The sequence below is a fragment of the Somniosus microcephalus genome, chromosome 22 (genome assembly GCF_052327205.1).
Source record: "Somniosus microcephalus isolate GS21.2 chromosome 22, FLI_Smic_1.0, whole genome shotgun sequence".
Taxonomy (NCBI): domain Eukaryota; kingdom Metazoa; phylum Chordata; class Chondrichthyes; order Squaliformes; family Somniosidae; genus Somniosus; species Somniosus microcephalus.
Window position 1 is genome coordinate 58,943,003 of NC_141008.1, and position 24,548 is coordinate 58,967,550.

Consider the following 24,548-nt stretch of genomic DNA (forward strand, 5'->3'; position numbering starts at 1 on the left):
CCCTCCCCCCATACCCACCCCCCAATCCCTCCCCCCATACCCACCCCCTCCACCTAACCCCACCCCAATCCCTCCCCCCATACCCACCCCCTCCCCCCAACCTAACCCTCCCCCCAACCTAACCCCACCCCCCCATACCCACCCCACCACCCCAACCTAACCCCTCCCCCCCATACCCACCCCACCACCCCAACCTAACCCCTCCCCCCCATACCCACCCCACCACCCCAACCTAACCCCTCCCCCCCATACCCACCCCACCACCCCAACCTAACCCCTCCCCCCCATACCCACCCCACCAACCCAACCTAACCCCTCCCCCCCCATACCCACCCCACCAACCTAACCCCTCCCCCCCATACCCACCCCACCAACCTAACCCCTCCCCCCCCATACCCACCCCACCAACCTAACCCCTCCCCCCATACCCACCCCACCAACCTAACCCCTCCCCCCATACCCACCCCAACCTAACCCCTCCCCCACCCTCTCCCCACCTAACCCCTCCCCCCACCCACCTAACCCATACCCCCACCTAACCCCTCCACCATACCCCACCCCCCAATCTCCCTCCCACTCACCCCAACCCTCCCCACATCTACCCGTCCCCTCCCCCACACCCCGAATCTCCCTCTCCCACCCACCCCAATCCCCTTCCACCTACCCTCCCTTCATGGAGGGTGAGTAAAGGATGTCATTGCAAACTCTTAGAACTAAACTTTTCTTTAAAAAAAAGTGAGAAAACGTCAAGATTTATTTTCCCCCTCCCACTGAAAACAATAATCATGACTGAAAATGTGCGAAATTATGTTGTACTGACCATATATATTGAAGTGCCTGGAATATATAAAAATACAAGAGCTCAATTTGAAATAATATCGAGTATTTGGGATGTTGTTTTTGGGACTATATATCGCCACCCTCTTGTAACAGGTGGTAATTCAGCAGCAGGAGACAGCAATTTTCCTCAGTGGGCCTAAAATTGAAAGTTTTTTTGCAACAAAATGTAACTTTATCGTGTTGCAATGATTGCACGGGTGCAGTTAATGAATATATGAATAACAATGAGGCCAATTGCGTGGCTCTACAAATTGCAAACCCATTTTAAAATGATAGTTTCTACATGGATTTTTCCTGGTTACAGGCCTGTGTTTTGTTGCAAAAATCAAAATTCAGGGTGTCTTGAGTGTTTAAGAAACAAGGTTCATCCAGAATCTACTCATTTCAGTTGATTTGCAGTAAGGAAGAACTTGCCTTTCATGACCTCAGGACGTCCCAAAGCGCTTTAGTCATTGAGGTACAGTTTAGAAGTGTAGTCACTGTTATAATGTAGGAAACGTGGCAGTCAATTTGCGCACAGCAAGCGCCCACAAACAGCAATGAGATAATGACCAGATTATCTGATTTTTGAGTCATTTTGCTTGAGGGAAATAGGCGAGGACACCAGGAGTACTCCCCCGCTTTTCTTCAAAATAGTGCCGTGGGATCTTTTACATCCACCCGAGAGGGCAGACGGGGCCTCGCTTTAACATCTCATCTGAAAGACAGCACCTCCACCAATGCAGCGCTCCCTCAGCACTGCACTGGAGTGTCAGCCTAGATTGTGTTCAAATTTCTGGAAATGGGATTTGAATCAACAACCTTCTGACTACTGAGCGAAGACAACGCTTGCAGTGTAGCTTTACATGATTGTAACAGAGCGAGACTCCAACTCCATTAATATTAAATTGGAAGCAGTTACTTTTCTCATGTCCAGTTCTATTTTCTAACAGTTAATGTAGAATCAAATACAAGGGCAAACACAAGAAATAGGAGTAGGCCATAGGGTCCCTCGAGCCTGCTCCGCCATTCATGACTGAACTTCTACATCAAATCCACTTTCCCGTTCTATCCCCATATCCCTGGATTCCCTTAGTATCCAAAAATCTATCGATCTGTCTTGAATATACTCAACGGCTGAGCCTCCACAGCCCTCTGGGGCAGAGAATTACCAAGATTCACCACCCTCTGAGTGAAGAAATTTCTCCTCATCTCAATCCTAAATGGCCGACACCTTATCCTGAGACTGTGACCCCCTAATTCTAGACTCTCCAGCCAGGGTAAATGGCCTCTCTGTATCTACCCTGTCAAGCCCTCTAAGAATTTTATATAGTTTAGAATTACTAATTAACCTCAGTATCCCAAGCTTTTGAGACAAAGCAGCCAATGCTCTTGCTCCCAATTACTGGTTCACCTCTGCAGAAAGTTGTACAGTATATTTATGGGTTTCAGGATCAGGCGGAATTTTAATGAAACCCACCCTCGCCTCGGAGTCAGAAGGTTATGGGTTCAAGTCCCACTCCAGAGACTTGAGCAGAAAAATGTAGGCTGACACTCCCAGTGCAGTGCCGAGGGAGCGCTGCACTGTCGGAGGTGCCGTCTTTCAGATGAGACGTTAAACCGAGGCCCCGTCTGCTCTCTCAGGTGGACATAAAAGATCCCATGGCACTATTTCAAAGAAAAGGGAGTTATCCCCGGTGTCCTGGCCAATATCTATCTCTGAACCAACATCACTAAAAAAACAGATTATCTGGTCCTTATCACATTGCTGTTTGTGGGAGCTTACTGCACGCAAATTGGCTGCTGCATTTCCCTACATTACAAATCAAAAAAGTACTTCATTGGCTGTAAAGCACTTTGGGACATCTGGAGGTTGTGAAAGGCGCTATAGAAATGCAAGTCTTTCATTCTTTCTTTAACAATCTTGACTTGCACCTAAACAATGACTTTACAGCCAAGGTAAAGGAAGAACTACATTCAAGGAGGAGGAGGGGAAAAAATGGGAAGTATTTTTTAAGGGAGAGAACTTGGGCTTGAGAGAGGCCCTGATCTTTCCTTTTAAACAGAGAAATGCCATTTCCATTCCTTTTTTGGGGGTGGGCAGGGAAATCACACCATCCCCAAATGCAATCGAATCCAGCCCAATAGGATGGGAAGTTACTTTTCGGTGGTTGGAAGAATCAGTAGTGAAGCGTTCGAGAGCAATTTCACCCCAAGCTTTTAGCTGGTGAGTTTTGTGACATGAACCTTCGCCACACGTTCAAAACTTGGCCACAAAAGATGGCTCGTGTGCAAAAATAGAAGTGCCACACTGGTGTAGTATGAGGTAATCCTCCAAGACTGGGACATTATTAAAGAGTAGAGGGATCTTTATGCAACAATAGGAATTGCTCTTTCACTTTGTGTAGTGCAAATTGCGAGGGTTTAATAATGGAAGCTGCTCTTTACATTATTCAAAATGGTGGGCCAGAAACACTGCGTGTGTGTTAATGAGCTGATAGAAAGATCCTTTCGATTGGGGAGGGGGGGGGGAAGGAAAGCTTGAATAAAGTGTTTATGGATGCAACCCTCATCAAACAAACCTCTAATTTCCAAAACTGGCCTGTGCGGAAAATAAGCAGGCTGGTATGATGCAGAAGCCAATAGTTACAAGCCATTACCTACTGTATCAAGACTTTTTGTTGCCCGATTATTTCCAAGGAGATTGTTTGAGCTTCAAAAAATGAAAAACATCCTTCTAATTTAACCCTATACTTTTTTGTCAGGGTACTACTGTTCAATGTCTTTCGGATGAGACGTTAAACCGAGGCCCTCTGGTGACTGTAAAAGATCCCACGGCACTATTAGAAGAGGAGCAGGGGAGTTATCCCTGGTGTCCTGGCCAATATTTTCCCTCAACCAACATCTAAAACAGATTATCTGGTCATCATCTCATTGCTGTTTGTGGAAGCTTGCTGTGCGCAGATTGGCTGCCGCGTTTCCTACATTACAACAGTGACTACACTTCAAAAAGTACTTCATTGGCTGTAAAGTGCTTTGGGACGTCCGGTGGTCATGAAGGGCGCTATAGAAATGCAAGTCTTTCTTTCTTAGCTATTACATGTACCAAAAATAGAGAGAGATACTGCTTAATGTGTCGTTTCAGGCAATGGAACAATTAACAGACTCTTGTTAAGCAGTCAACAGAGTTGTATGTATGTGAATTACTGAATGTGCTGTACACCACCTCACCTTCCTCGGTTATTTTTAATTGCAATTAAATCTGGACAGTAGTTCAAGCTTGTGTAAAGTGCTGCAGTGTGATTTTTCACCATCTAAATTGACAGGAGACCCAGTGCTTAACCCAAGATTTTCAACTCATGTAAGCAATCTGCCCCGATTGAGGTTAATTGTTAGACCCGGGTAAGGCTAATCTAAAGATGGCAGCGAATAATGACACAGGTTTCAGATTGTAGGAAACTCAGTCCACTTACAGAAACCGTCGTCAATCTATTTATATATACAAAAACATGCTGGGAAAATCTCAAACTGGAACATACGCAAATGGAATGTTGGCCTTTATTTCAAGGGGGGTTGGAGTATAAAAGCAGGGAAGTCCTGCTACAACTGTACAGGGTATTGGTGAGACCACACCTTGAGTACTGCGTACAGTTTTGGTCTTATTTAAGGAAGGATATACTTGCATTAGAGGCAGTTCAGAGACGATTCACTAGGTTAATTCCAGAGATGAGGGGGTTGACTTATGAGGAAAGGTTGAGCAGGTTGGGCCTGTACTCATTGGAATTTAGAAGAATGAGATGTGATCTTATTGAAACATACTGAGGGGCCTCGACAAGGTAGATGCAGAGAGGATGTTTCCCCTTGTGGGGAAATCTAGAACTCGGGGGCATAGTTTCAGAATAAAGGGTTGCCCTTTTAGAACTGAGATGAGGAGGAATTTCTTCTCTCAGTGGGTCGTAAATCTGTGGAATTCTCTGCCCCAGAGAGCCGTGGAGGCTGTGTCATTAAATCTGGAGATAGACAGATTTTTGCAAGATAAGGGAGTGAAGGGTTATGGGGAACGGGCAGGGAAGTGGCTTTGAGCCCAAGATCAGCCATGATCTTATTGAATGGCGGAGCAGGCTCGAGGGGCCAAGTGGCCTATTCCTGCTCCTATTTCTTATGTTCTTATATAACAAGGTTGACCCCCACTCCAAAAAAAAAACTGGGCGGATTCTCAGATGGTGGGGAATAAACCTCGAGTTATAATCTTGATGGCTGAAGCAACAGCGTTTATTTTGCCTCCTCTCCGAGCACAATCTAGAGACCAGTGGGGCTAAGCTTCTCTACCCATTCCACACAGCAGGTTGGAATATTCAATGGTCTAAGTGCACAAAAGGATCATAAAACTGCACACTTGTCCTCAGCACTGCAACCAGAACAGCCATAAAAGAAAGGGAAGGGGTGGGGGGCGGAAAGAGAATAAATAAATTCCCAAAAGAAAATACTCAGTGATGCATTTTTAAAATTACATAGGAACAATGACAGATAAAGACCCTCTGGCCCATCAAGCCTGTCCCACACAATTGCGATATCTTGTGTGTACAACTGCAGCATTAAGCTTTCTGTAATTGTTTGTTTATATTTAAAAATGCATCATTAACCTTCTGTGCCGTTATGACTGAGTACAGATCAACTCTCCACTCTATTGGCTGTGGAAGGACACATGGCACAGAGGGAACTAAAGGCCAAAGAGCTTTTATTGTGCTTCCCCCCCCCTCCATCCCTTCTGAAGCCACTGACTCCTTGTTGGGAAACGGTGTCACGAACATCAGCCTCCCGTTAGTACCTCGGTTAAGCAGCCGTTATTTGTGAACCAGCCTCTCAACAGGCTATTCGACTGCGGAGGTTGCAAAGGATGGAAAGGCGGGGGAAGAGCCGTCAGGGGGAACATGTTACACACTTGTGGAATAACTTCCAAAAGTAGATCTCAAATGAAGAAAGGAGATTAAAGATCAGTTAAACAGGACACGGCTTTGGATTTATTTGTATTAGCATATATTCTTTGTTTGCTAATATGAACCAGAATGAGTTCAAAAATAAAAATGCAATCAACAACCAGTAAAAGTTAGGACGCCAAGTTTTACGTCACGACAAACAAAATGAGTATCACAATGTGTGTTTATAAAATAATTTAAAAAACACATTAACATTAGCATGAATATTGAATTCTATTTCCCCTCTTTATTGGAATCAAACTAGATGTGGAAAAAAAAATTCTTGGAGATACGAAAAACATGTATGTTCTTGTTCGTCTTTTATTGAAACACTTGGTAGTAATTTCAAATAATAAGAACAAGTCGCTTTGCACTGAAGACACTGCCTCACCTTCTCTTGCTTCCCTCCTCTCCGTACACAGAATTGCCACACACTCACACATTTCCCCAACCCCCCGCCCCCCCCCCTTTTTGGCAACACCAATGTGCAAGAAAAATTTGAAAGCTATTAGCATAATGTTAACATTCAGAGGGGGGGAAAAACAGTGCAGCAATGAAGATGATTTTGCATTAATCAGATACACCCACACTGTAGCTCAGGGAGCAACTTATGGACAATCACTGTGGATACCTAGATATAAAGAAAATCAACTTACTCCAACATTTATTACACGTCCTTAATGGGAGGAAGTTACTGTGTAATGATTTCATTATCACGTCACATGAAATACCATTATACGATTTGAGAATATACTATATAACACTCATTTCTTTTCTTAAATGTATATTTTTGTTTCATCAGTACAACATACATACACAGTTTACAGGGTTATTCATTTTTTAAAAATGGCATTCATCGTCTCTCTTGGTCACAGACAGCCACCGGGGGAAAAAAAAGGTTTCCCCGTGAGTGCACTGTGCAATGTCAGCACTTTTGATACAAGTGTCCTCATCACACATACTTTAAATGCACTAAAAAATCCCACCGTTCCTCAGACTCGGAGCTCTGAAACGTGTCACAGCGCTATACAAAAAAAAAAATCAAAGTACACGTCGCACTCTACTCATTCATCGCTGGTTTAAAGACATTACCAATTCGAATTTGAAAGGGAGCATTCCCAGAGCTGGGAAGAAGAGAAAACAATCCAGTTACCAACGTCAAACACACAAATTCCAAATATTTCTGACAGTTTTCAATATGTAAAAGTTACCAGGTTTTTTTTTTTTTAAATGGATCGAACTGGAAATCAACACGAAAACTCAAGCGAGGAGAATTGTAACTCTACATTTTCACAACTGTGTACAGGTTTCGCCACTTGAACGGTGACCTGACTTAGGGCATTGTTTACTGTGTGTTGATTAGGGCAAGTAACTGTAATCATAGTTGGTTGCAAAATTGAAAAAAAAAATTGGTTCAAAGTCTTAAAATGTTGTTTTCCGGTTGCTGCCCTTGTACAGCATATAATGACCTGAGTATTTTAAGATTCATTCATTTGGAATTTGTTATATGTACAGTTTCTTCAGACTATTACACATTTCTTTAGACTTTACAAACAGTTGATTGTTTTTACTGACTGTACAAGCTGAGTTGTCTAACTTTACAAGTGACTGTTTTCAAACACCTAGTTTTTTTTTTAAATATAGTTTTTTTTTTAAAAAAAACATTGTGCAGTCGACGCCACTGCTAAGGCTTTGATATTATTCAGATCTGCTATCGGCAGGATTTCCCTTCTTTTTTTAAAAAAAAGAAACATTAAATGCAACACATTTCTATGTACCAGTGCATTTTTTTGTGCGCGCGCGAGAGAGAGAAAGTTTATTGCAACAAATCTCCTACAGCCTGCAACACATGTCGAGGTTTAAGCAGGCTTCAGTTCCTGGAAGGTGCTGAAGTAACATGCCTTTATGCTGAAGCCTGTTCTGTGGACGATTCGACAGTCGCTTGGCTCTTCTCCCTGTGATCTGGTTCAGTCACCTTTTCATCCGTGGTTTCCTCTTGGTCCGTGCTCTTCACGGCTTCCTGCAGCTGCTGACGTCGCTGGACCTCAGCTTTCAGATTCTCCAGGTCTTTTTGGCTGTTAAAATTTTTTTTTTTTTTTTTTTTTATATAAACAAAAAAGGTATAACATTTTGCAAGCAGCATCTTTGAGGTGTGGGCGCGAGGCGGGGAACGCGAGCATTTCAACTTACTAACTCATCAGTTAATATCTAAATGTCTAGAATCCCAACCTCCAGCTTCCTTCTGCACTGGTGTGATGCTTTCATTTCCTCCAAGCTAGTTGCATGGGGCAATACAATTGTGGGGAAAAACGGGAGAATTTAAACACACATGATGGCGACTTTCAGCAGTTCACACCGAGTCATCACCGCGTTCTGATAATCACCACGTTAACTGATTCAAGCAGAAGCAAATAGTTTGGCCGCTAGAATTAACCCAGGTTAGCGACGGGGAAGCCCAATCAGAACTCTCCCCCCAGGTTGCTATGGACTGCTACTTGTTTGAGGTGAGTGCTCGCGATATCGGGCGAGGACGGGATTGGGCTTGGCCGCAACGCCTCTCTCATGATAAAACAGCCCGCCAACTCATCAAGGTACACCAGCAAGTAGTCAAGATTTTCAGGAGGCGAGGACAAAGTTGGCAAGGAAAGGGGGGTAAAAAAAAAAAGTCCTCAGACTGCTCGCGCGCATCTCCAGAGGTCCCGTTTTAGTGCACCATTGTCCTCCTGGTGGTTTGTGACCCAGAAAAGTGAGGGAGAATAAGTAGTGGTGAGCAATATTTCCGTCAAGCTGCACAGCGACCTCGAGGTCCCGCGCAGGCCGCTCAACGGCTTTACAATTGAAATAACTGCGCACGCATGAGGAATTGATTGGGCCGCACAGCCAGTTAAAGGGGTACACACACACTCTCTCTTAAGGAATCTCTTACACTAAATGCTGACATTGCTTGGCACTTAAGATTGTGGTATTGAGGAGACCCAACACAACGTTTACCACTTCATCTGCTGTTAGTACTCGGAAGTACGGCCAAGTCATCTGTGGGGTTCATGCCGAGTGTACAGTCAGAAGATGACCAGGGTAGTTTTATTGCTGTCCCACTTCAGTACACTGCATTTCCATTGTCAAAATGTGGTACATTACTGCATTAAAAATGGGGGTAGAGGGAAACGCTCCAGTTTTGGTTTGGTGTGACTTGTGGAAAGAGTGAAAAATACAAAGTTTAGTTCCTTACCTGAGGGGAATGAAGAGGATTCCATTTATAACATTCAGCTGCTCTAGAACACTAGCCATGGTGGGAGCTGTGAACTGTTGACAACAAAGAAAGATCAGAGATTTTGTACACCATTAAATGTCCTTTCGTACAACTTCATCAATTAAATTAGGCGGCATAAGATTTTGAACAAGTTCGCAATCTATTAAGATTACAGACATCCTACCCACTCCCCGCTGGCGAACCTGGTTTGATTGCTACTCTCTGGAAGAATGCAAACTACCCCATAAGCAAGGCAACGGAGCAGGGAGCCAAATTTCTGACAGTCACACCTGGGTTTCCCCAGGTGACAAATTGTTAATCTCCGGCCTTTGGTAATGATACAAACGGTGGGGGGGGGGGGAACCTGGTACAGCCATGGCAACGTCTAGCAGCCGAACCCCTCAGTCAGAGATATAAATAGGGGGTGGGGGGGGGGGGGAAATAGAGACCGACTTACATTAAAAGCATGCTTTTCTTACTGTGCTTTTGAATTGTCCCACAATCACCAGACATTAACATCTAAAAACCATTAACCCAATACGATTTTATGATCTTTCGAGGCTTTAAAGTTAAATGAATACAGATTCAAATTGGGCCAGCATATTTGGCAGGTCTTTACTTACAAAATGCCTGTCTAATGACTCGGAGCAGCAGGAGAGAGACCGGCTTTAAACATGGTTCACTAAAGAGGCCCAGTTTATAAAATTCACGAAGGACAAATAAAAGAGCACAAAGATAGACTGGGCGATAATACCGAGGATGCACCAAAGACTAATTTATGAAAACATTCTCTACACTAGATCGATGGACTGCCAGAGCTTTATTCCAGTTCTCTTCACAAGTGTTAATCTGTCTTTAGGCTTCAGGAGACGTTTTTATGCTAGCACGAGTGTCTACAAGGAAGACAGTAATCCCATCAAGGGAATCAATCGTCAAGCTCCGCTCTCGTGGTACATGTTGACTGGCTTGTCACGTGAATGCAGAACATAAACTTCCCTGTGATCAGTTCCATGCAGCCTTTTTCCTAATATGGATGGTCAAGTTTATAAGGGCAGCTTTACTGGGGGGGGGAAAAAATATATTTTTGCTCATAAGACTAAGGGCTTTAAGAGTTGGGCTCAAAAGATTTTGGGGCCTTCTCTGGGCTACTGGAAGGCTTTGTAGTGGACAGTAGTGGTCCAGACACACTGTGCTGGTGATGAAGAATGCACAAACAGAACGAGTAACAACTGCATCAAATGACAGTGAACAGAACACTGTCCCAAGGCAAGTCTTCAGTAATAACTAGCAAGATAATGCTTTTACCTCCCCAGAGGAGGGTTCCTAACTGAAAGCGATCAAGGCAATCGCTCCCCAGATAGCTCCGTTGCTAAGGGCATTAATCTGGCTGGAACAGAGTCAAACAGCTTAGGAAGCACCACGGTTCGATCTCTGGGTCGACACTGAATTAGCTGATCACAGCCACGGTGGTGGTCGGCACACAAGAATTGGCCCCAATATCTTTGGGCTGGATGGGGGAAAAAAACAAAAATAGCTTTCCGCTCGATTGCTATCTGGTGATTCCAGCCGCAAAGTGAGCATCAGGTGAGGTGAGGATAGGTTCAGGGTCAGCTGTGATGCCCCCATAGTCAAACAGCCGACGGAGACTTCCCATCTGACCTAACATGAGGAATGGCTGCTTGGGTGAGGTACGGGATAGTTACCTGTGGAACTTCATTTTAATACAAGTCAGCACCTTAAAAAAAAAAAAAAAAAAAAAAAAATCCTTTTTCTGAAGATAAAAATGGTTGGCAAAAATTTCATGGTCACCAGCAAAAGTCCTGATCTATGGTAAAGTAAATGAAACATAAACCAGGTGCCTCTCAAAAAAACAAACTTCAAATAGTTTTTAAAAATAAAAACAGTAGTTAGTGCCCAAGAAACAGATTTTTGGTTTACATTTTTATTATAGGTTTACTGTTTTTATTTGGAAGAATCAGAAGCAGGAGGTTGGTTTTTAAAGTTATCTCCACCTCTTTACCCTACATCCGAGACTCCTTGTACAACGCACCACATTCTCGGAGCGGGAGAGTGGGCAGTCAGAACTGTTCCCAGGCTTCTAAGAGTAAAGACGCCTTACTGGAATTATATTGGGCCCTGGTGAGGCCACACCTGGAGTAGTGTGTACAGTTTTGGTCTCCTTACCCAAGGAAGGATATATTTGCCATAGAGGGTGACGTAAGAAAACTACTAGGCACTTGGGTCAGAGTATTAAACAAGGCTTTAATCGACTGTTTCACAACATGGAGATCTAGTTATCCTTCACTAGTTCCTGTTTTCAAAATGTCCCTGAACAAGCTGGGCCCGTGCCCGAGTATTTATACTCTCCCTGGACAGTGCCACCAGCAGGCCGCCCAGTATATTTCATAAGTCATTTCTACATGAATGGCACGATTTATGACAGAGGGAGTGCAACAGAGATTCACCAGACTGGTTCCTGGGATGGGGGGATTGTCCTACGAGGAGAAATTGAGTAGACGAGGCCTATATTCTCTAGCGTTTAGAAGAATGAGAGGTGATCTCACTGAAACATACAAAATTCTTACAGGGCTTGACAGGGTAGATGCAGGGAGGATGTTTCCCCTGGCTGGGGAGTCTAGAACCAGGGGTCACAGTCTCGGAATAAGGGGTCGGCCATTCGGGAAAACTGGAAAAAACTTGGGTTATTCAACCATGAAAGGAGGAAACGAATAGGGTATCCCAGAGAGAGATTATATATAAAATATATAATTAAAAGTCTGGAACACTCTAGGCTACATTGCAACCATAGGATGGAGGGGGCGGGCGGGGTGGGGGAGGCAAAGGTTCAAACTGGGCGATGATAAATTTGGAATTGATGTTAATCAATGTGTTTAAAGAAATTCCAACATGAATGAAGTGAACTTCTGTGAGGCAGTAGAGGTAAAAATCCTACAGTAATTTAAGCATCAATTGGATGTCTTGATGCAGGTGCACTATACATTCTTTTTGGATGGACAAGTTCGGATGAACCAAATGGCCTTCTTTATTCATAGCTATCTTGTGGAAAGGAAACTCGGCTCGAGGCGGCACCTTGCCTTGCTCCTCATCTTTCACAACTGCCTTCTCCTTCCCTCTCTCAATGAAGATCAGAAATTCCATGTCAAGGAGATGCAGGCATTACCCCGCCCCCCCCACCCCACCCACCAAGTCCGTCCAGTCAAACTCTTGTTGAATCTGCTCCAATGTACAACATACACGAGCAATGCGGCAGTAGTGAATGATATTGGCCCACACTGGGTGAAAGGCACCAAAGAATCACAGAATCGTTACAGCACAGGAGGAGGCCATTCGGCCCGTGCCGGCTCTCTACGAGAGCGCTTCAGATAGTCCCAAATAGAATCACTGCAGCACATTAGGACAAATCCATTACCAATTCTCCCAATTAATGTCATTAGTCAAACACGTGGATGATGACGATTTACCTGCCTTATTATGCATAAAGAATCACAAATATGCCAGTTCATAGCAACAAACCCCCTCAGTAAGCCCATTTTATTGATGGTCCCTGGACCCGGACCTACCTTGAGTGGGAGAATACTGGCATTGGATCCATTCTTGTAAATCTCATTCATGGTACGCTGGAGCGCTACAGCTTGTTGCGTGAGATACTTCAAATACTCCGAGCTCTCTCTGGTCTTTTCATGGTTCTCACCCAGCTGCAGAGGGAGATGGAAAAGGAAAGGGAATCAGCAAGCAAATTCACGTGACTTCAACCGATTGGATTGCAGTAATACAATCCATATTGCTTAGCGTAGAGAATTAAAAACCAAAACACAGCAGACAGACTTATGGTCTGGGACCAAGCCATCAGTCTGTCAGCTCGGCAATCAGAGTCTGGCTTTAAGGATAGTAACGGGACAGGGAACAAAGGCAATTTATCATCAGATTTAAAACACGCACACAGGAACAGTGCCAGACATTTTGTTAGTTGAACCTGATGCTGTTGTAGAGCAACTATTTTTTTTTTTTTTAATAAAAAGAATATAGTTCAATGCTAATTCTCAATATATCACACTGGAAACAAAAGAAATTAGAATTCTCCCAGGCTTTATCTCAATTTAAATTGAAGAATTAGTTGAGGTGACGAGTTGGTGGTGAAAATAATTGCATCTCTCTCAGTTTCCACATCACCCCGGTCATATATGTGATAATTAAAGTGAACCCTTAAGCATCAGGCAAGACAAAAAAAAAAATCCCATTTATCTTGAAAGAGATACCCTGTGTGGAATGTAGATCAACCAAATTACTTTGAATGTCTGCCTTGAGCAAATGTTTTAGCAGCCCACAGAACACGTTTTTTTTTGGAAGATATTGTTTTGAGCAGATTATATTATAAACACCTCCAATACCTCTTCCCCCCACCTCTCCTGAAGGCAGTCAGTCACTCATGCTAAGGCAGTGGTCCGCAGGCATGGTTATTGCCCCCCAAGTGACTATTCTTCATGTAAGAACCTCGAAACTTCTTTGCCCTACTCTTTGTATCCAATTTCTAACAGCCCATACATGCGCTTTGCCAGCAAGAAAACAGGGAAAGAAATCCTGGCCGACGACTCAGCTCCCAAGCTCGGACTGATTGTAGCACCTCCATTGGCTGTGATCAGCTCGCTCAACACAAATAGGAACATAGGAACAGGAGGAGGCCATTGAGCCCCTCGAGCCTGTTCCGCCATTCAATGAAATCATGGCTGATCTGCGACCTAACTCCATCTACCCGCCTTTGGCCCCATATCCCTTAACACCTTTGGTTAACCAAAATCTATCAATCTCGGATTTAAAATTAACAATCGCCCCAGCATTAATTGCAACTTGCGGAAGAGAGTTCCAAACTTCTACCACCCGTTGCGTGTAGAGGTGTTTCCTAACTTCACTCCTGAAAGGTCTGGCTCTAATACAAAGCCGCCTAGTCCTAGACTCCCCAACCAGCGGAAATAGTTTCTCTCTATCTACCCTGTCAGCAACGATTCCCATAATTTTTTTTGGCGCTGCGTGTCCCCTTTAAAGGGCTGCGCGGCCCATTCACAATACCGCGCACGCACAGCGTTTGCATTGAAAAGCCGGCTGCGCAGGACCCTTGGAACACGGCGCGGTCCCCGCAGCTTGCAGGGAACATTGCCCAATCAGTTCCCCTTAATAGCTTGAAAACGTCGATCAAATCACCCCTTAACCTTCTAAATTCCAGGGAGTACAACCGTAGTTTCGACAATCTCTCCTCGTAATCTAACCCCTGGAGTCGGGCATCAAATGCTCTCCGCCTCTCTCTCCTCCTTTAAGACGCCCCTTAAAACCCGATCTCTATTTTGTCTTAAAACCGATCTCTTTTTCGTCCTAATATCTTATGTGGTTCGGTGTCAAATTTTGTTTGATAACGCTCCTGTGAAGCACCTTGGGGATGTTTTACTACATTAGTGGTGCTATATAAATGCAAGTTGTTGTTGAGATAGATAATCATTCCAGGTTTGTGGGGCTCAACATCACACTGAGCCATTAGGGGGAAGCCCAATAGGCCCCCTTCTTGAGTCTTGGCTGTTAGCTTCCAAACCGTCCCCCTTCAGCAAAGGGTCAGTATATATGAGAGAGAATTTTCCCATAGTTTGCATGAATAGCACTGCTTCACAGTCTAAGGATAAGGGGTAAGCCATTTAGGACTGAGATGAGGAGGAATTTCTTCACCCAGAGAGTGGTGAACCTGTGGAATTTTCTACCACAGAAGGCAGTTGAGGCCAATTCATTAAATATATTCAAGAAGGAGTTAGATATATTTCTTAAGGCTAAAGGGATATGGGGAGAAAGCAGGGACAGGCTACTGAATTTGGATGATCAACCATGATCTCATTAAATGGCGGAGCAGGCTCGAGGGGCCGAATGGCCTACTCCTGCTCCTATCTTCTATGTTTCTGTGAATGAAGACATCTCGCCAGCTGCAAGATGAACAGTCTGCTACCCCAGAAAGGTGGCAATACCCGCCTCTAGGGTCGAAAACCTGACCAAAACCTGCTGTTTTAGCACTTGGCATCAACAAGCCATTTGCCATCTTGCCCACAACCAAGGTGCCGTAATTGGGTTTGACCCATTTCCACATCAGTGGCAGCCTCACCGCCACCTGGCAAGGAGAGATTCAGCCAGCAGCACAAAGCTGGAGGGGGCGGGTTTCTCTGGACTCTCGGCCCGAGATGTACATTCTCGATGCCCCTTGCTATGGCATCCAACTGTCCAGCTGAGTAGAGACAGAACTCTCTCAAGCGATGCTGAGCTGTAGGCGACCAGTAATCAACTACTCAAGGCGTACCCCCTCGTTATTACTCCACTTCAATCAATCCCACTTACCATTATCATCATAAACGCTGAAGGGCTCTCCAGCTGAGATGACAGGAAAGCTGGGAGTGTGATTCTTCCTCAACTCGGAGCTGCTAACCCACCCCATGAGCGGCTGGCAGGAGGTGACAAACCAATCGCAAGCCATAATAAGTCTTGAGTGCACGTAGGTAGAGACCCCGAACATTCACGCAGTTTAAAAAAAAAAATCATGCCTGCATTCAAAACTGCTGTTAAAAAGGAAACACTTCTCCATAAATGCCACTAAAAATCATTCTGCAGTTTCTGAAATAGAAGGTTTTCCACTTGGAGTGGTGTGTGGGAGGGTAGCTGTGTGGGAGAAATGGCAGTTTTCACAACACGGGACCTGGGGTGCTGCTGCTGCCACACTGCTTCGACTGCAGATTAGCATCGTTTTTGTTTGCATCAGGAATGAAAAGCCACGCGGATAACAGCAAGATTAAGTCATTAGGAGATAATTAATTTTTAGAAGGATTGCGCACGTTTTCAAATCCTTGGCCCTTCTCAAAGCCGAGCAAATGAAGAACACTCTGTTAGTACATTTCTCTGGCTGGTTTTATAAAACTCGGTGAGGAGAGGTTCATTGAAGGTCAGAACAAATCCATTTATCAAACAATTTTGTATTTAAAATTACTTGGCGCACAATTCCACAGCGCCACACCCTTTTGAACAATTCATAGTATTTTTTCCCCATCAAAAAAATTGGTTGTACAATTACTGCACTTCAGCTAACCTGCGTTTCATATGCAAATACATCCGAACCTTTTCACATCTAATTAGTTCCGTGAATACATTAAATGTGAACAGACAGTGAGTTAATCCTTTTATTCCCCTCACACTGACTTTGCAACATTTCTATAAACCACTTCCTCGCTTCTTTGTTCTACGGTTTGTATTCAATTTTATTCCGTTTAGAACCGTGTCAATTTTTTCGACATGCTCGCTTAATGCAGAGAGTCTAGCTGGCACGGAACGCAGGAGAGTTGCGGTGTATAAAATGACGCGGAAAGCACCGGAGACATTTCTGGAAATGATTGGACACCCGGCACCGAGGAAATGAATTCGGACGGGACAGGTGGACTGGCAGTCTGTGTCAGAGGAGGAGGATCACAGTTCAGGAAACCATTTCAGGCTCCACTAGGGCTGGACTGAACCCCAAAGAAGAAAAATTACAGCAAAAATAAAGATGCCTTTTGAAATAAAAAGCAAATCAGATATTCAGTAAAATGTTAGTGGGTGTGTGAAATGCAGTATCTGGGGGTGAGCAATTTGAACTGCATACAGCAGGGTAAAGTGCTGATGGTTATAGGTCCCTCACTGCTGATGACGGTTGATGGGAGCAATTTGAGACAATGAATTCACAAAAAATATACAGCACTGAAACACATTGACGCAAGTGCAAATTTTTCTTTAGCATATTGGTACCAATGTCCCCTTTGAGCTGCACAGCTCCCCAGGGAGCCCACGCAGCCAGCTTTTCAATGCAAAAACCGCGCACGCACGTTATATGGTCCGCGCAGCGCCAAGAAAAATTACAGGGACCATTAATTGGTGCTAATGCTTCAGATATGCCTCGTAGCACTGCGACAATGCTGGCACAGTGATCCAGCAATGCACTGGTATTCTAACCCCAGGATCCGGGAAGGCGCCGAACAGCTCGAGTCTCTTCGCCGGGAGCAAGCGGAAGCCAAGCGCAAACAGCGGAAGGAGCGCGTGTCAACCCAAGCACCTCACCCACTCACCCGGCCCTTCAACCACCGTCTGCCCCACCTGTGACAGAGAATGTAGTTCTCGTCAGTCACCTGCGAACTCATTTTTAATGTGGAAGCAAGTCACCCTCGGTTCCGAGGGACTGCCTAAGAAGAAGGAGGTATTCTAACAGAATGCATTGTGGAGTAGAGGAACAACATTCTGTATTGTGATTCTTCACAGGCAGAATTAAAAATAAAAATGCTTTTATCTTGATGGGAGTGCCTCGGACTGCAGGTGTGCATTTCACCCGTAAAATCAACCGCGTCGGGTGCAGACAGCAGCAGATACAAGTCGTGTGAGCCGGTCATTCTGCAACTGGATTAACCGCCTCTTCTGGCCTGCTGAACACACTGAGCCAGTTCAGTGCACTGCGGCACAAACACGTCGACACACCAGTTCAATGTCCTCAGGGCAGCCAAGCCCTCAACATGGCCCCGTTAGTTGAAAATCAACCTCCAACAAACCTACAGGTGTCGGGTGGCAACATACAACAGGAGAGAGAGCAGCACATAGGCCAATGGTGAAGAAGCGATTTATAAAAAAGGTAAAAAGCAGCATACAACACGGTCAGGCGCAATGGGCCACTCAGCCTGCTTCCTGGGGGAGGGGAACGAGTCAAGAGAGTGACACTGGGACAAACCTGGGAGCAGGTTAATTGAACGTGTGAAAGGGAAACCTGGAGAAATTAATTAAAAAAATATAAATCAGGCTCACAAATCTAACACAATCTAAAAGTAATACTAGAGAATACCCCAGTAGTCTGAAATACACTGTGAACAGAGACTGCAGATGGCGTAATTAACACTGAGCCAGACGGTGACAAGGTGCAAATGAGATGTGTAGCTCACGCTGAACGTGCAAGACTGACCTGGTTTTTGTAGATGGTATAACCATCCTTCTCGTGTTGTAGGGCTGATCGAAACTCTGCTTTGCTCTCGTAGACACGCGCTACCAGATGGTGGCTGACAGGAGGGGGGATGGGGGGAAAAAAAGATGAGAAAGAGCAATACATAATTTCATTCTTAAAAATTATTTTAAAATCCCAAAGTGATTTGCAAAATAAATTGGATAGAAAAAATAAATTCAATTATTAAAAAATATATGACCGTAACTTTTTAATTACCTCAGGGCAACTTTGAGAGATTTTGCTCCGTGGTATTTTCCGTTGATTGCCAGAGCATTCTCCAGGAACCTCAGGGCAAGGTCATACTCCATAACACCATGTAATACAAGGCCAATATTACTCTGCAATGAAAGCATAAAAACACTCCAAGTACATTCATTGCACGACAGTTGGTTAGAATAAATTGCAAAAAAGGATTCATTTATTTCAAGGATGTTTTGAATTGCAAGGGTGGGGGGCAAATCATAGACATTTACGGCATAGAAGGAAGGCCATTCAGCCCATCATGTCTGCGCCGGCCGATAAAGAGCTATCCAGCCTAATACCACAGCCAGTGGCTCAGTGGGTAGCACCCTCGCCTCTGAGTCAGAAGGTTGTGGGTTCAAGTCCCACTCCAGAGACTTGAGCACAAATATCTAGGCTGACACTCCCGGTGCAGTGCTGAGGGAGTGCTGCACTGTTGGAGGTGCCGTCTTTCAGATGAGACGTTAAACCGAGGCCTCTGTCTGCCCTCTCAGGTAGACGTAAAATATCCCAAAGAAGAGCAGGGGGGGTTCTCCCCGGTGCCTTGGCCAATATTTATCCCTCAATCAACATAATAAAAACAGATTATCTGGACATTTTCACATTGCTGTTTGTGGGACCTTGCTGTGCGCTAATTGGCTGCCGCGATTCCCACATTACAACAGTGACGACACTTCAAAAAGTACTTCATTGGCTGTAAAGCGCTTTGGGATGTCCGGAGGTCGTGAAAGGCCCTTCTTTCTTTCTTTTTTCCCAGCTCTTGGGTCCGTAGCCTTGTAGGTTACAGCACTTCAAGTGTATATCCAAGTACTTTTTAAATGCGACCCCTTTCAGGCAGAGAGTTCCAAACCCCCACCACCCTCTGGGCGAATAAAATTTCTCCTCAACTCTCCTCTAACCCTTCTATCAATTACTTTAAATCTATGACCCCTGGTTATTGACCCCTCTGCTAAGAGAAATATGTCCTTCCTATTCACTCCATCAAGGCCCCTCATAATTTTATACACCTCAATTAGGTTTCCCCTCAGCCTCCTCTGTTCCAAAGAAAATAACCCCAGCCTATCCAACCTTTCCCCATAGCTAAAATTCCCCAGTCCCGGCAACATCCTGGTAAATCTCCTCTGTAACCCCTCTAGTGCAATCGCATCACACAAAAGTGTCCTTTCCATTGGTTTGCAGTATCACTTATCCCTGAGCAGAAGAATTAAAAGGTTTGCCACGAGGCATTAGTAATATCCTAAGGGGGAAGGTAATGTAATGGTTACGGTACTGGACGAGTAACCCAGAGATCAGAGTTCAAATCCCACCATGTTACGTTGTGAAACTGAATTCCATAAATCTAGGAACTTTAAAAACATTTTTTTTTTTTTTTTTTTTTTTTTTAAATGGGATGTGGGCATTGTTGGCAAGGCCAGCATTTATTGCCCATCCCTAATTGCCCTTGAGAAGGTGGTGGTGAGCCGCCTTCTTGAACCGCTGCAGTCCGTGTGGTGAAGGTACTCCCACAGTGCTGTTAGGGAGGGAGTTCCAGGATTTTGACCCAGCGACGATGAAGGATCGGCGATATACTTCTAAGTCAGGATGGTGTGTGACTTGGAGGGGAACTTTGAGGTGGCGGTGTTCCCATGCGCCTGCTGCCCTTGTCCTTCTAGGTGGAAGAGGTCGCGGGTTTGGGAGGTGCTGCCGAAGAAGCCGTGGCGAGTTAGCACCAGAAAAATAGTTCACTAATATCCTTCAAAGGAATGTACTGGGCATGGAGAGTTAAGGGTTAATAGTCAAAAATCACCTGCTTAACTAGAACTGTTCAACACGCTTTCTAAGATAAACAGGAAAACAGTGGGATGCCTGTGCAAGGAAATAAGTGACTGGAACAACATCGGTCACGAGTGATTAATGTATAACTTTAGCAACTAGTGTATTGAACATAGGCAAAGGGATCAATTAACCATGGTATAGAGTGGATATTTAGGTAAATAAGTGGTTCTTGCAAAGATCCAAGAAAAATCATGAGGTCTTTTCTGTGAAATGTACCTTTGAAGTAGGCAAACTGTATAAAAGGAGGATAGTTTACCAGAGTTAGTTTGAGAGCTTGAAAGAGTGAGAAACCTGAAGCTTCTCTTCTGTACTGTATAGATTGATCACCTATGCTGTATGATTAAAGTTTGTTCTGTATAGTCTCGCGCTTACTCGAAGCACGTCCTTGTGAACCACAGAAGGAGGTTGACGAACAGTTGACTCAACAGAAGAGAACCTGCCACCCTTGCCCGACCTGGCCTACATGTGACTCCAGTTTACACTAGGTGGTTGACTCTGAAAGCCCTTGGGGCAATTCAATCACGGCTTTCAAAAGGGAGTTGGATAAGTACCTGAAGGAAAGAAATTTGCAGGGCTACAGGGAAAGGGCGGGGGAGTGGGACTAGCTGAAGTGCTCTTGCAGAGACCCGGCAAGGGCTCGACGGGCCGAATGGCCTTCTTCCGTGCTGTAACCATTCTATGATTCTAGAATTACTTTGAAAGGCAGTTCCACCACATTCTCTAGAGACAGACAATAAAAACAGCCATTTTTAATCGCCCACGTCTTGAGAATAAAAAAAGTGGAAGCATGGTCATAGCTTCTATGAAACAAAGGTGCACCATTAGGTTACTACTTAGTAAGAATGGGGAAATAGCAGACTAAGCCCACAGCCAATATTTAGCAAAAAAAACATTGCACTACTTTTTAATTAACACCCAGATCTTCTGATCTACCCGAGAACACAAAACTCACTCCTAGAGCATAAGTGACTTGAAAAGCAGCATTAAGATTAAAACTCTGTTTCTCGGCTTGCAAGTGGAAGGCCTTCATTCAGTTAGAACATAATATAAGAACACAAGAAATAGGAGCAGGAGTAGGCCATTCGGACCCTCAAGTCTGCTCCACCATTCAATGTGATCATGGCTGATCATCTACCTTAATTCTACCTTTCTGCACTATCCCCATATTGCTCGATTCCCTTAGGATCCAAAAATCTATCGACCTCTGTCTTGAGTATATTAATCGACTGAGCATCCACAGTTCTCTGAGGTAGAGAATTCCAAAGGCTCAACACCTTTTGAGTGAAGAAATTTCACCTCATCTCCGTTTTAAATGGCCGACCCTTTATTCTGAGTCTGTGACCCCTAGTTCTAGACTCCCCAGCCAGGGGAAACACCCTCACAGCATCTACCCTGCCAAGCCATAGAGTTATACAGCACAGAAAGAGACCCTTCAGCCCATTGTGTCTGCACCGGCCATCAAGCCCTATCTATTCTAATCCCATTTTCCAGCACTTGGTCCGTAGCCTTGTATGCTATGGCGTTTCAAGTGCTCATCTAAATGCTTCTTGAATGTTGTGAGGGTTCCTGCCTCTACCACCCTTTCAGGCAGTGAGTTCCAGATTCCAACCACCCTTTAAGAATTTTATATATTTCAAATGAGATCAATTTCAATTTCAACGTTAGTGAAACGTCCTTGAATGACACGTCACCAGTCTTACTGGCAGTCTCCAGACTGCACAGATACTCACGTCCAACAGTGCCATTTCAGGGTGATCCTCGCCATAGACCAAGAGCAGGAGGTAGCGAGATCGATACAGTAGCTTTAAAGCCGTTGATAGCTGACCATTTGCAAAGCAGTACAGTGCAAGGTGCATCTGCAAAGGAAAGGAAGAAAAATGAAACACTTGATAAACTGCAACACTTGGCCATCTTGAGGCACTTTTACGCAAATGGTATAGTGCTAAGAGAACAGCGCTGAAGAGGAGACATCCGAGAGTGCAATCCTCTTGACAGATCGCACGCCTACCCTGGAGAAGGGCCTCTGCGGGCGGAGAGTTCCGCTTTCTGCAGAACCTCCGCCCACTGAAATCCCTTAAAAATCTTACGCCTGGTAAAGCAGGAGTAAGGCCTGCTTTTACCAGCATAAGAGTTTAAAAAAGTATAAAAATATTTCTTTTTCACTCATTTATAATGTAAAAATATTTTAAAAAAAATATAAGTTTATTTCTAGCCCTGTAAAAAAACTTTATTTTTCTCAAAATTAAATTTGTTTAAAATATTAAATTTAATGTAATTTTAACTCATTTTAAAAACGTGATGCTTTTTAAAAATGTTATTTAATGTAGTGTCTTTTTTCAGTGATCCCCATTCATACTTTTGACAGGTGATGATACAAAGCTAGGTGGCAGTGTCAGTTGGGAAGAGGATGTGAAGAGGCTTCAAGGGGATCTTGACAGGCTCAGTGAGTGGGCGAGAACATGGCAGATGGAATATAATGTGGATAAATGTGAAGTTATCCACTTTGGTAGAAAAAACTGAAAGGCAGAGTATTTCCTAAATGGTGAAAGATTGGGGAATGCAGATGCTCAGAGAGACCTGGGTGTCCTTGTACATGAGTCACTGAATGTGCAGGTGCAGCAAGCCATTAGGAAGGCAAATGGTATGCTGGCCTTCATTACAAGAGGATTTGAGTACAGGAGTAAAGAAGTCTTACTCCAATTATATAGGGCCTTGGCGAGACCACACTTGGCATATTGTGTACAATTTTGGTCTCCTTACCTAAGGAAGGATATATTTGCCATAGAGGGAGTGCAATGAAGGTTCACGAGATTGATTCCTGGGATGGCAGGGCTGTCGTATGAGAAGAGATTGAGTAAACTAGGCCTGTATTCTCTTGAATTCAGAAGAATGAGAGGGGATCTCATTGAAGCATACAAAATTATTTCAGGGCTTGATAGGGTGGATGCTGGGAGAATGTTTCCCTTGGCTGGGGAATCTAGAACCAGGGGCCACAGCCTCAAGATAAAGGGTTGGCCATTCAGGACTGAGATGAGAAGAAATTTCTTCACACAGAGGGTGGTGAATCTTTGGAATTCTCTACCCCAGAGGGCTGTGGGTATATTCAAAACAGAAGTCGATAGATTTCTGACGAGTAAAGGCCTCAAGGGACATGGCGATAGGGCCGGTGAATGGAACTGAGGCAGAAGATCAGCCATGATCTTAGTGAATGGTGGAGCAGGCTCGAAGGGCCAAATGGCCGACTCCTGCTCCTATTTCTTATGAAGGGGGATTCCCTTCTCCCATTGGCTCGCCTGGCCCACGTGATCCCAGGGACACTTGCGAACTGCCTGTGCCCCTGGGATACGTGGGCCTTTGCGCGCGCGCGCGCGCGCGCGCGCGCGCACACACCAGGAGAGGCCCAGGAGTGGAAGAGTCCAGACCTCGGGAGCCCTCGGGTAAGGGCGTAGATTTCCCACCCCCCCACCCCCCACAGGAGGCATCTGTACGCAGGATGCCTCCTATCGGAAATTATGGGCCATTATTTTTCCTGCGGTGTCCAATACCACAGGCTAAGGCATCCCTTCATGAGGCTGAGGCCTCAGGCGATCACTCATCATGACCTCTTGGCTGCTGTATATTATACCTCTTGTGGGGAAAAAAAACCCTAGAATTCCTTGATTTTTAAAATTTTACATCTGGCTGGATAAGAACTGGCTTTCGCTAAGTGAATGAGTCGCTGCGGTACAATGCATTGTAAGCACTTTAGCCAGGTGCCTTCATCTCAAGTCCAGTTGACACGGAGGAAGTGTGCCCGACAGAGTCGCATGAATTCAAGGGACAGGTAACTTCAAGGGCGAGGGGAGGTTGGGAGTTAAACTTTTGGCTGGTTGAGCCAGAGATTTCTTTTTTTAAAATTTGTAATGATTTTTCGTCCTCGATGCTGCACTGTATTTTTAAACCTGTAACACGAGGGGATTTTGCATTTAAAGAATTTTGTTTAATAAAAATATATTTGGGCCATTTGTTACATTTTTTTTTAGCTCAAAGTTTCCGTTGAAATACTGCAATTTGATTTTACCTCTCAGAAACGCCCGTCGTCTTACTTTATTGGCTAACATGCCATTTGGAATGAATTGGGACTTCAGATACTTTTCTGGTATAAGTTAGTTGTCAGTAATTCAATATTTGAAGACAGGCTGCACCAATCGGTGACAAACACTCCTATTTCAACTCAGGTAATTTGCTGTCACCATTATCACACATAAGAAATAGGAGCAGGAGCAGGCCATTCGGCCCCTCGAGCCTGCTCCGCCACTCAATAAGATCATGGTTGATCTGATCTTGGCCTCAACTCCACTTCCCTGCCCGCTCCCCATAACCCTCGACTCCCTTATCGTTCAAAAATCTAATAGTT

General features: G+C 44.5%; 1 protein-coding gene across 1 annotated transcript in view; it reads right to left on the reverse strand.

Annotated features, from left to right (window-relative positions):
* Positions 1-5,812: 5,812 nt before the first annotated feature.
* Positions 5,813-24,548, reverse strand: part of LOC147102426 (clustered mitochondria protein homolog) — a 151,324-nt gene continuing 132,588 nt past the window's right edge. The window contains exons 17-22 of the mRNA XM_085965114.1: positions 21,883-22,008; positions 18,314-18,435; positions 18,059-18,152; positions 12,627-12,761; positions 9,025-9,098; positions 5,813-7,870 (exon numbers count right to left, since the gene is read on the reverse strand). Coding sequence (XP_085821240.1) covers positions 7,699-7,870; positions 9,025-9,098; positions 12,627-12,761; positions 18,059-18,152; positions 18,314-18,435; positions 21,883-22,008 — 723 coding nt within the window. The 3' untranslated portion in view covers positions 5,813-7,698. The remainder of the gene's footprint in view (positions 7,871-9,024; positions 9,099-12,626; positions 12,762-18,058; positions 18,153-18,313; positions 18,436-21,882; positions 22,009-24,548) is intronic.